Raw genomic sequence first — 13,371 nt, 5'->3', positions numbered from 1 at the left:
TTTCTCCCTTTTCGCTAAGAATTCTCTACGACGAATAGAAGGCACTCGTTTGCGCGGCGATTGTCGGCTCGAATCACATAGAGAACATTTTAATCGTGATGAAATGCGTGACGATTTTGACGAGGCGAATTCTTTGAAAGTAAAAATAATCGTTTTTTCACATCGCGAAATAATTTCAAAGTAATAATCCTAGGAATAATAACGAGAAGGTAATGCGAGAGCGGCTTTTTTAATCCCGGTCGACAACTTTGCGTTAGCGCGCTCCGCCGTGAAAAACTCCGATGTAACGTTCTAACGCTGTTTGAAAGGTACTCATATTTTTCGTATAAATACAAGCCAACGTACTTGACACTTTACGGGGCCAGATGGACGAAAAAAAAAAAATGAGGCAGAAGACGGACGTGTCTATCGGCGAGAGAATGAAAATTGTCCAAGCAAGCGAAGCTTGCGAAGACAGACGCGAACCGTGGCCGTGGCTGTCTACGAGACGAAGTTTATCTTACCCTACTTGGTCGTAAATAAATAGGACGAGGGAGCGATCTCCTACGTGGACGCTAATTAATAATCAACGCGCGGCGCAAGCAAAAGTCGCAAAAGCAAATGTAATTAAATCAATCGACGCGAGTACGCGAGAGCGCACGCTTCTCGATCAACAGGGAGGATTACCGAGGGGTTAGATAAAAGGGTTGATTGGTAAAGATCAGCGAGGATCTTTCGCCGAGACGTTCGTTCGGACGGTTTCTCTCGCGGATTTAAATAACCGCGTAACAGCAAAGGACATCAAGAAAGCCTAAAGTCAAAATACGGCCGGCAAAGATGAGGGAGCGGCGAGGCCGCGAAACGGTCGGCGGGAAGTAAGAGAGCTTACGTGCAGGCGCAAGTGTGGCACAGGATGAGGAAGGAAAGAGGACAAGACGAAGAGATTGCAGACGCGAAGCATAAACAGTCGAGGTGCGATTTGACGTGCACTCCGTTCGGGTCGTTGGGACGGCAAGCCTTCCGCTTTAAGAGCTCGGCTTCGGAATCCGAGGAAGACACGCCGATGGCTGGAATCTGTAAATCTGTCATTGCGCCCGTATTCGTGCCCGGGATATGAACTTCTTGATCGTCGCATCCGCACCGTTTTCTTCGTAGCACGTTTCCTCGGATCTCGAATTCGCCCGGAGGTTAAGTAGACGAAGTTTCCTTCGGACCTCTCGAAAGATAACACATGTTCAATTTTTCCATCTATTCAACGTTCCAAGTTTTCGAGTTAATAGATAAAAAAAAAAAGATTTTTTGCGATATAAATTTCAAGAAAAATAACTGTAACGTTGATAATAACGTAAAAAAATATATATATAACTAAAAAAAATGCGCTGATATAACTATTTAACGAAGAAAAGAAAAAAAAACGTTTTTCTTGCTTTTAAGAATTTGTTTCGTTACTTTTTTCGGGCTCTACGTGTACACATATATATAACTCAGCCTTTCGAGAGGTTCTTCGAAAATTCAGAAAGCGCTTTGCCGCAGGTCGACGATGTGGAAACTATAAAAGCTCTGCCACCGTACACGCACGAATCGCACTATCTGTGGTGCGTGGAACGTGGTACGCGGCGATGACGGATTCATGGCCCGTGGCATGGTCCATCCATAGCGCCTTTCCTTCGAATACGTGGATGCACCGTCCTCTTTTGCCGCCCTCATCTTTTTCCTCTCCATCTACCGAGCAATTCATTTGTCGGTCTTTGATCCGCAACCAACGAGCCACCACCAGAAAATTAGGGAGATTTATTAAGCTCCGTCGCGACGCCTCTCATTACATTCGCTCGGCATTCCTTTCGACATCGATTAACGAGACAAACTGTTATTATTTTTTTTTTCTTCTTTAATCTTTACAATTAAGTTGTAATTTAATCACTTTGCGCGACACGGCGTTAACTCGATGAATGAAAAACTCGGTCAAAAATACGTACAGTTGGCTAGAAAAGACAGTCGGACGACGGTAGGATGAGAAATCCCAGATGCTTCCTTGAAAGCTCCGGCTACGCCTCCGCGATCAAGAGGATTTATAAACGTAAGGGCTAGCGAAGGATACGTAAAAGAAACTTGGTAAAAGGAGTCCGGCACCTCTCTTACTTTCTCCACCCTCGCTAACACGCATGCACACTCGCGTTTTAAACCCACTCGTTTGAAAGAAAGCCGGCGAGAATACGACTAGGCTACAACTTAACAATTAAATACATGTATTTGCCGTCGTTTATGCTACATATATACAATTGTTACAAAAGTATTGCCTTATAACTTTAAATCGACACTGCGGTTAGATACTAATTCAACTGTTCACTTAACTGATTGCTTAGCAATTAACTTTAATAAATATCGTAATTAATTCTGCAAGTATAATTTCGATTAATTGTACAAACAGCTTTAATTACTTTCTTATCGAAACTAATGCAAGAGGGACAGGTAGGGTGGTTGGGGGAGGGGCGGGGGTGCGAGCAATAGACGGCTAGCGGTGAGCGCGAGCTACGTGACTTCCCCCACCTCACTCATCCGGCGACGGTCGACTACGCACCACGCAGCTAAGAGAGCACGCGGTCCCACCGGAAGTGAAATAATTATTCGATGTACAGAGACGTATCCCGGCAAGAATCGCATCTCCCATCCTTATCTCCACATGGAGAATACGGGCGAATAGTTCCCGTCCCTTTAAAGTAAGTTCGATCTCCATTCACGTGTCATACGCATATCACCGGGGCGGTTTAATACTTAATGTTAATCGTTCGGACGGAGCTCGGTCGAAGCGAGACTTGATCGACAAGCAGAGCGACGTATTATACAGTTAAAAATCCGTAGTGCATTCCGAGGAATGAGGGATAGAATATTCGATATAGATTATTCGGTGTCGAAGCGGGCGAGATTGATCAGAGGTCGCGACGGAAAACATCGCGTGGTATTCACGTAATAACCCTGAGCGTGCTGGTTATCGATCGAGCACGTAGTTAGGACTCACCGACAAATATCGTCATTTAATAATCGCTATTCTCGTTTTTGTTTCAGGTGAAGAGGAGCAAAAGTACCACATCCTATTCAAGGCATTCTGAGAGGAGGAGGAGGCCTCGGAAAGGCATCGTGCATCGATGGAACAGCTCGAAGGTAAGGATCACTTTGGCTTTACATGAAATTAATAATATATCGCTTTTTCGATGATAGAAAACCTTTTCTTTTTAATTATTTAATTTGATAAATGATTTAGAAACGCGTAAATAATTTTTTTTAAGACTGACTTGATTTACAGCACGTCACTAATTATATTTTGTATCTTTTTTCTGTTACAGAAATTATAGTGCCGTTACCGCCGATTATTAATGGTTATACGAACCGCAGTCGGTTTGTCGGGCGTTTTTTCGCGAAAATCGAAGAGTAATCGGGCGAGTGAATTTTTTACGCGATTTTATTAAAACGGGAGTGTCGAATAGAATCGCGCGTAAAGCAGTAAAATCACGGTCGGGGTGTTCGCGAGTGTCCAGTGCGCGGAAGGATGACTCGACACGCAAAACTGAGAGGAGGAGCAGGCCCGGGACGGGCATCCTGCATCGGCGGAGCAACTTTTAAGTAAGCATTGAATTTTTTTAAAATAAAATCTCTATTAATATTTTCTACATTAATATTTTCTACATTAATATTTTCCATTTTATGTTACAGTCACCGGCAGAATTTTACACCTCCGCTGAAGCTCATGCAGATCGGTGAGTCGCACGATTTTATTTTCGTAGTTTATAATATATCTCTTAAAAAATAGCGAGCGCATGGTTTCTTCTAGTTTCTTTAAAAGGCACACAGATTCTCTCTCGCTATTTTATTTTGTCTTTTCGAACAACGTTGGCGGTAGAACTTTTCGCTCGACATTCTCTTTACTTTGCGACGTTAATCTGCCGGAAGAAAAGGGGGCGGGAAAGGTCGCCTTTGATTCGCAAAGGGTGCCACCGACGGTGGCGTAGAGTCGATTGACCTCTCGAGAATTAACTCCGGTTAGCCACAACACCTACGACGAAGATGAAAGAATATGAGAGAGAAAGGAGGAGACTTTTTTTTACTACCGGCGCCGTCACGCGCCGTCAATAAGCGCGGCTTCTCTGCCGAAAGACCCGGTGGAGTCTCGCGCAGCCTTATATCATTCCCGGGGTTAAGGTGTCAAAAGTATACGACTAGACCTCCCTTGTCGCGGCACATGCTACACCTTCTTCCGTAATGCGCCCGCGCAAATGTCCCGCGTAATAAATTAATAAGTCTCTACATAGTAAATCTCACGCTATCCAAGTGGCGGATCGATTTCATCGAACAAGCTTATTAACATTATTAAAAATTATACCATATACTATATATATATTTTTTTGTTTTTTATTAATTACACATATGATAATAAAATTCCGCGAGTCATGTAATTTTTTTTTTTTTTTTACCCAAGCATGGCAGATAGATCAAATAACTTTGAATAACTCATTTCGTCTATGTCTTCGTTACGAACGAAGACTGCTTTTGAAAATCTAAACGAGTGCAAAACGTTTAGCCCGGCCGAGAGAATGTAGCCGCTGATGATCATTAAGCATACGTTTGTAATATGTTTACACAGCGTTGTTCCCCGAGCGCGCGGTCATCAATCACGGGGAACGTCGAGCCTCCGTCTTCAGATCCGTCGTTCTACGGAGTCTTGAAACGCTCGAGTTCCTCTTCGTCTCGCTTCGTTGCCGAGTACCTTCCCGAACCGACACTCGCGATGTCGCGAACGTAGATCACGTTGTCCGCACAACCGTCGGCTAAATATTAATCGTTAATTTACGAACAATTCGGCTGGCGAAATATTTTATAATGCTAGGAATATTAAGACTACGCTACGCTTGCAAACATTTATAGATACGGTACGTAATTAAATAAAAAGATAAATAAGTAAAGAGAAAGGGGAGGAAACGTTGGTTTGCCAGGTTGAAGTACGCATCGGTACGATTTTTTTGTAAGGGAAAGACTGGAAGGGAGAGAGCTCCGAGAAGAAAAAGATTGAGCGCTTTCGTGCGGCGCGTTTTTGTTTATTCCTCGTTTGGTCGTAAAATGTTAGGCCTATGAATGCGATCTTTACGCCAAGCAGGGACTCTTAAAAAGTTGAGGGCACAATGGGCGCGATATGTGGCCCGCGGGTGGCATAATTTATTAAGGCACTTGGTAACCACGTTAATCTCACCGAGTGTCACGGCGCGTTTACTTTCCCGTCTTAGCTCTGAGAACGTTTTAGGCTCGTTCGGTATTTGAGACAGCCAATATAAATAGACGCACTTTGCTCCTACAAAAGGCACTTACTTCCCCCGTGATCTTCTGCAACTTCGCCAGCAACGTCGATCGGTGCCCGTCGGACGCGCGAAATCTATTCGAGTGGCTCGATAATTGTTGTACCGTGCGAAAATTAACGTCAATTAAAATCGGTATCGCTTCGGCAATTAATATCGTTGGATCGACGAATGAAAAGTAAGGCCGCGCGTTATAAACGTGTCAAAAAAAAAAAACAAAGATAATTACGGGAGAAAGAGAGAATCGCGATCGGTTATCGCGGCCCGTAGAGAGTTGCGCTTGAATGCGGATGCTGCGGATGCGCCGCGTAATGGACTGAGTTGACGTGCGCTGACGATTGTCCGTGATGGCTCGGATAATGTGGCCAGGGATGACCAGCTGGACCGGTCGCGCCGTAGAACTGATGATGGTCCTGAGACGTGGCGGCCGTGACCGTCGGGATCTGCATCGGCGCCGTGGCCGGCATCGCGTTGTAACCGGACGGGAAAACGGCGTTCGCGGGACTCGCGGCCCCCGTAGCCGGTCTCTTCGCCGGGACCACACCCTCGCACTCGTCCGACTCGCAGTCGCGGAAACCTTTGGCGAACGGGTTGCTCGCGATCTTGAGCTGCGTTATCCGGTGATTCTGGTACGCGGTCACCGCGGTGAACCTGGTCTCCGGGAAGGTAAACGTCTTGAAGTTCTCCGTGCGGGGATCCGGCGCCGAGCCTGGTGGCGACGGGGCTACCACGACGTGGCAGCGCGGTTGATAACGATGCATCGAGTTGAGGATAATCTGTAACGCGATAGAATCGAGCCAGCATGAAACGCGCTCCTCCTCGACGATTGTCTTTGTGGCTCAAAGTATGGAATTAAGCGTGCAATTCTCAGACATTTATTTTAATTTCTTTCTCCTCACTTTCATCCATTATCTCGCAAATAAAAGCTAGAAAATCTATAAAACTGTGATACGTGCTTTCTTTTTAATTTTGCGGAAGCAGAGACGAGTATGACGGTACAGAATGTGCGAAATATTATGACAAATGTAGGGCGCCAAATGCAGCTCGATTAACGGGCGCATAATTTGAAGTCGTGTTTTACGTGCGACGAGCTAACAAAAAAATAAAAAAAAAATAAAAAAGAAGGAGAAGAAGTAAAGATATATAAGAGTAAAAGTAGAGAAGAAATAGGGACACGTGATGCTCTCGTATTCGATGGAAGGAAGGAGCGCCACAGGGGGGCGGTCGCCAATGTTTGACAGTCACGAGAGACTCGGTGACTAATTAGTGTAAAAACTAACCCCCGGCCCGCAATCCGACACCCTCGTCCTTCCCTTCGCGGCACTCACGCGCATATGCTCCGTGAGTGCCACTAGATGTATTGGTGAACCCGAACACGCGCGTGCACGCATTCTACGCGAGGGAAAAAACCGTGTGTGGCCCTTGAAAATTAGGACACACCGGTTCCCGCAAGCTAACTTTTCGCCGACAATTTTCTCCGTTGTCTGAGAAATTCCAAAAACAAAAAAGAATTACTCGCGATTGCTAAACGAATTAATTAACTTTCCCTGGATTAAAACTGAACATCGTTTACTTCTCGCTGTTGATCGACTATTTGCGGTGCTGATAGATTTCGGATGTAATTATTATTATAAATTAATTTATTCCGAAACCTTAGCTACTTTTTCGAGAATGAGAACCGGAGTAAATAATTGAAAGCGATATCTAGATATCGGGCGGAAAAAAAAGTTGCCTCGCGCCAGCGAATGCGTCAATTAAGGGATGCCCTGGAACATCGGGACGAACATTCCTGACCCGCCTGCGGCGAAGTTTTACGATTTTTTACGCGGCCCCGATGCCAGACTTTTCGGTGCGCAATTAAAGGAACAAACTGCTCTGTGTACAGCGCGAGAAAAAGAACGGCCTCTCGCCACGGGTCAGAGGTCTCCTCCCGCGAAAGAAGAGCGACACATTCTTGGGAGAAACGCGAGCGGAGACTCGGAACTTCTCTCCTTCCTCGAGCCGAGATGTTTCGAGTGTCAAAAAATAAATCACGCCTCGAGAATACTCGCCGGCCTTTACGAGTGCATAAATTTGAAACACGATAGAGATTACATCTGAATACACAGAGGGATAAAGAATATCGCTAATAGTTAGAATAAATTCTCTGCTATCGTAATTTATACGGATTCATTCATTTTTCTACTTGAAAAAAAAAAAAATATTAAAAAATGAAAACGTCTAGCGGCTCTCGTTGTTCCTTAAACGTGAATTATCGCTCAATCTATTCTTTTTGCGTCATGCATCGATCAAGAAGTAGTTTTCCACCGCGTATTAAATTGCGATTACTATCAGAATTGGCGCATTCGCGGTGTCGATATGTCGCGTCGCGTCGAGACGTCTCGTTCGCGGCATGCTATGATATCGTGAGACAAGGAGTTTGTTTCTTGCGATCATGTTCGCGACCGGCTTGATGGATTTGGCACGAACGTGGCCACGAGAAATTATTTTCGGCTCCGGAGACTTTGCCGCAAGTCACATCGCCCATCGCGTCGTAGCGCGCTGCGGCGCGATTGAAAGTGCATTTATCGCAGCATATTCACAATCGATCCGCTTATAATTGCTTGATTCTCCAATATCGGCATGTCGGAGAGCTTTTTTATTAATCTACGTAACATCTGATACACAAATATAAGCGATAAAAACGTAACACTTAAAAAAAAAAAAAAAATGAAAGAAAGGAAAAAAAAAAGAACGATAAAGAAATGGACTTAGAAAACTTGGCGCTTTGAGATGTCGAGAAACTTCCCGACTGGAATAAGAGCTATTAATTGCACCGTTAATTTTATACTTAGCTTTATGTTTGCCAGAAGTGGCTTTCGTTATTACGTCTCGCCGTAAGCTTTGCACGCCCGCGAATGGTTTCGCAATCGTTCCAAATCGAGATCGATGTCGTACGACGTGGGAATGAGCGAATATGCTGACCGGTGCTAATTCTTTCTCGGTATAGCGCTCGTTACGATACACGGTCTCTTTCCCAGGGCTTATAGATCGAGCGTAGTTTACATTACGTTCGTTTACGTTACTTTGCACACATACGAAAGACACCCGCGCCTATCCACGGCGACGGGAAGGCGAGAGTAATACGCTGCAGACAGAATATTTCGACCTATACGAATAACGTTAAACTAAACGCATTTCGTCTCTCGCACAGCTGTTACAATCTATTTTCTAATTCTCTTAAACTTCAGACAAATTTTTATTATACAATCGTACGCGACGAAAGCGTTACCTCACCTTAAAAAATGCTCCAACGTTAAGGAAAATTTCTTTTAAAAGAACTTTCATGGATTTACAACTTTAGAATTTTTTAGTCTCACTTGAAAGAAAAATAAAAAAAATCACGCGACGTTGTTTTTATTCCCAATTATTAGATCGTTTTTCTTTTATTTAATTACTGTTAATTACTTTGAGATAACCGATGTGACAAGTGCTTTTCAACGAGGAGGAAAAGAAATCCTCGAAAAAAAATATAACGACGTTAATTTACAGGCGGCGTCTTATAAACGGCGAACAATCCTTACGAAAACGGTGCGTCGTGTCCGTTTCCCTCCGTAATTTCTTTCCGTGAGCGACAAGCTCGTATCTCAGGTCAATTAAGACGAACTCGCGCGTAAACGACAAACACGTGAAACCTCCGGCATCTTTCATCCTACTTTATTATGTTGGATACGCTTTACACAGAACGACGGCGCGACGCGTAAAAATTCACGCGAGAGGAATACATCGAGACGAAATCGCGGTAAGATCATCGTGACCAAGATCTTTTTATTTATCGAATTTGCATCTTTATTTCTCGATTTTATTTATGCGCGTGAATTTCAGAATTTAATTTATTAACGAACCGCGTTAGAAAAAAAAAATTTTTTGAAACAGAACAATTTGATTCCAGCTTGTTACTCGTTTAATTAATTAATAAAATCAAAGTATTTTTTGACGTATTTAGTTGCATTCTACAATTTTTTAAATAAATTTTTATGAACGGAAAATTGAAGGAAGCAACGAAGTTGAACGAATCAACGCGATGTACAAAATCCAAGCACCGTCGAGAATTTTACCGTTGACGTGGAACGTCTTCGCGGGTGGTTACCGCGAGTGATAAGGAACCTAACGCGGCGGGATGAGAGAGCGGGTTATCTCGAAAGAAATCGGAATTAATTCGATGGAACGAGTCAACTCACGTGTCCGTTGTCGTCGAGTTGGTTGTTGGTCAGCTTGAGCTTGTCGAAGGAAATCGGTTGCTTCATCCAGTGAGTCCCGCTGGCGGGGCTGTCGGGGTGCACGTGGATCCTGGGGGGTGATACGGGATCGGCGCGACCGGCCACGACCCAGGCGCTGCTGTGGAAAGCGTACCGGTACCTCTTGTCGTCGCAAGGGACGAAATCCATCACCATTAGATAATCCGTGCTAGGGTCCAGGCCGAACAGCCGACACTGCCAATCACGAAAACCATACTTATCTCGCGTGCCACCGCGACTTGGTATCAGCGATTCGAGATCGCGATTAGATTTATCGCGTTTCGCGGGTCAATCGAGTATCGGATAGTTACCTGGAACGTGGGGAACATTCTGCGGCCGGCTTTCGTGACGATCATCTCGGTGCCCAGCTGATGGAACTCTTCCCAGAGCGGTTTGGCCTCGAGAGCAACGCCGGCGCCGAGTAGCGCCGGATGCAGCGGCCGCTTCGCGCTCGGTTCCTCGGAGTCGTCGCTCGGATGATGGTCCCCGTGATGGCTATTGTTGTTGTTGCTGTCGTTGCGCGACTCCGTCGTGGTTGACGGCGATGTCGAGCTCGCCGAGCTCACCGAGTGAATCGGTAAGGCGGCCTTCGTCGGATGATTATTCGGGCTCCGGGCTCTCTTTGCTCTCCCGGCGCTTTGCAGACAAGCTGGAGAAAGATAATAGTCTCTCGTTATTAATTAACTTTTAAACGGCACACCTGATCGATACTATCGCTTAAAAAAACAATCGCGAGAAAATATAATATAATTTTTAGCCGATAAATTGACACGTGCGCGTACAGAGCGGAATGCGACGAATCTGAGGATCTCGTAAACTTAAAAAAAAAAAAAAAATTAGAGCTAGAGTAACGTAGCGTTCACCTTCCATTTGCTGCATCGGCGACGGCACAGCGAGCAAATGCTGGGGCTGCTGTTGATGCAGTTGATGCTGCTGATGCTGGGGCTGATGATGGTGATGGTGATGGTGATGATAATGATGCGCCGACCATTGCTGGTAACAGCAATCGACGGCGATTTCGTGGCGTTGCTCGTGCTGCGATTGCATTGTCGAACGGAACAATATCGACGTTAGTTACCCGTAAAAAAGACACCTGCGCGAATTTACTTCATATCGCGAAGTTCACCAATTCACTTAAACTCGATGCGCACCGTAGACTTGTCAACATTTCCAATGTAGCGGAAGACTTACTATCGAAAGACTTAGCACTATTCACTCGCGGACTTTTTCCATTCTCGCAGCATCCTTGGTACGCCAGTCGTACTTCTCAAAGACGTGCACCCGCGGTATCCTTCGGACCGAGAAAACTCGCACTTTATTAAAAAGCAAATTCATCAAGTATTTATTTCGATTGATCGGGACAATGATTTCGACTTGAACCCTTTGCCTCCGCATTTATCACGGTATCTCGTAATCCGTTTGTAGAGAGAGAACGAGGGCGAAGAAGAGAGAGAGAGAGAGAGTGAGATTTCTTCGACTCCGACCCCTTTTTCGCTTCTCTTTCTACCCTCCTCACCGGTCTCACAATTAAGGTGACAAGTGCGGAACAGGCGGATTTCTTCAGGGTCTTTCGCGGCTGGCGATTGAAAGAGGATCCCGGGACCGCGGTGATTTCAGCAACGTGATCAGGCGTCGCGACACCGGTGCGCCGATTTCCCGACCGAGTGCCCGCCGTACCTCGTCGACGACATCGCCGACGAGACGAAGACCGTGCGCGAAGAACGCAGCCGACAACAGGACTTGTCCTCACCTTCGTGTCCGGACGTTGACAAGGATTCTCAAAGCCGCGCGCGCCTCTCGAGACGCGAGATGAATCGGAAAGAAGTTGCCCGAGGCGACTACCCCGCCGCTTATCATCGCGACATTATCCTCTCTCTTTCTCTCTCTCTCTTTTTCTCATCGAGAGGAGAAGTGTCCCTCTCGGCATCGCTTGGCTCGCGTTTCTCGCAACCGTGCCCGAAGGTAGAGGATAGAACGAGAGCGGCGCGTAGAGAGGAGGGTTTCTCGATGGATCCTCCTACACGAGGCACCCACGCTGCCGGCGTGAAACGGCAGTGGGTCCACGGGATGCTGCACGAATCTTTCGCCCTCTTCTGCGACGTGAGAAGGCGGAGTCTCGGCGAGCCAGAAATGTCAGGGGTAGGTGCAATGGACTCAGGAATGGGTCGTTTCTTCATGCCGCCCGAGAATGTAAATCTGTCGATTCGGTACACGCGGCGGAAGATATCGCCCATTATCAAGGGCACGGATCGGGCAGGATAAGGAAAATTTTTTGACGTGAGAAAATTAACTGTTAATGCAAAATTTTTATCTTTCCTTACGCGAGAAAACCTCGCTTCCTGACGCGTCTAGCTCGAAGAATTCGTAGTAAAGAGAAAAAAGAAAAAAAAATGAGAGAGCGAGAGGTGAAAGAAGATTCAAAAAAGGGCTAAATTAATTTTCTCCAATCTTTTGATTTGTATAATATATATATAAAATAGCAATAGATTTTCTTTTCACAGAGTTATTTAATATTAGCAACTTGTATTACGTACAGATGTTGTAGTGCCCAATGGAATACTAATTATATTGTTACTTTTCATTTATAGATTTACATCGTGTTAGCTTATATCTCGCTTCGACTTTTACATAATTTTTTGTTATGTTAATTTTGTATATATATATATATATTTTTTTTTTTTTTCTTTCCATTATGATCTTCTCAATTCTGCTTGATTAATTGTCACTTTTGCAATTAGATCATTCGGGTCGTAAAGCTTTTCGACTTGTAACGCTCTACAACGACCAGTCCTCTTTGCACTTTGTCTGGAAAACAATTTTGCTCGCGCAAAAGGCAATGTTTTACACGTATTCGGTTTTGTTGCGGCCCGTGCACCGATTTTCCACTTCATTCGACACACATACACACACGCGCGCGCGCGCGATAACTGTTAATGACTGCTAATACAATATTATTTATATAATTGCAATTACATACATATAACTGCAACATTTACACGAGAATGATTTATCGGTAATTAAGACGGTGACTTTAATTTTGTTAATTATTTAGAAAAGTAAACAAGTCGAAAATCTTGCTGGCCGACTCGTGACGATTTTATTTTTGGCTCGATTTATGATTTATACCTGCGACGCAATCGCGCCTCGCGCGAAATTAAGATCTATCGTCGATGATATTACATGCGCCGGATATCGATAGAGTTGTAGGTAACTCGCATACGCATCGATTGTAATTATACACAGATCTAACGATTATAATTACAGTCTCTAGCTTTCTTATTTCCCTTTTTTTTTTTTTTCTTTTTATTTAATTTCTTCCCTCCCGTGCTTTTCCTTGCCCCGGTACATACGTTAACATATGCTCTATTTTAAAAAGTCACTACGCAACTAGACTAGACATTCTGTCAGCTGATCAACGATCTTAACAGTATTCGTCGTACTTAAGTAGAACTCGCTAGAAATTACAAACGGTAAAGAATATGCGAAAGAAATCTAACAAGACGAGATAACGATATTGGTGTTAACGGTTTAGCCCTTGTACGTGCACGTCTCTCCGAATGTGACGCAGATGAATTAGATACATTTTCCGGGACGATCGCGTCCACCTAAGCATCGCGAGATTAACAGCGAGGCTCGGAGCTGTACTCAGAGTTACGTACATCATCGACGTGTCTTCGATTAACTAATTACGAACGTACAGATGTATGAAATAAATGAACATCACGCGTGACATTGAATGCGTTTGATATATATACACATGAAACATCCGACAT

General features: G+C 44.7%; 1 protein-coding gene across 1 annotated transcript; it reads right to left on the bottom strand.

Annotated features, from left to right (window-relative positions):
* Positions 1-1,355: 1,355 nt before the first annotated feature.
* LOC139103545 (T-box transcription factor TBX1) lies at positions 1,356-12,715 on the bottom strand. Its single transcript, XM_070658341.1, has 4 exons — positions 10,462-12,715; positions 9,910-10,247; positions 9,542-9,793; positions 1,356-6,097 (listed from the first exon to the last, which is right to left on the bottom strand). Exons 1-4 carry the CDS (start codon positions 10,643-10,645, stop codon positions 5,576-5,578), a joined length of 1,296 nt encoding a protein of 431 aa, XP_070514442.1. The 5' UTR covers positions 10,646-12,715; the 3' UTR covers positions 1,356-5,575.
* Positions 12,716-13,371: the final 656 nt, after the last annotated feature.

Source organism: Cardiocondyla obscurior, linkage group LG06, assembly GCF_019399895.1.
Source record: "Cardiocondyla obscurior isolate alpha-2009 linkage group LG06, Cobs3.1, whole genome shotgun sequence".
NCBI lineage: Eukaryota > Metazoa > Arthropoda > Insecta > Hymenoptera > Formicidae > Cardiocondyla > Cardiocondyla obscurior.
The sequence above is the reverse complement of the archived record's forward strand: the minus strand, read 5'-3'. Positions and strand labels throughout refer to the sequence as shown.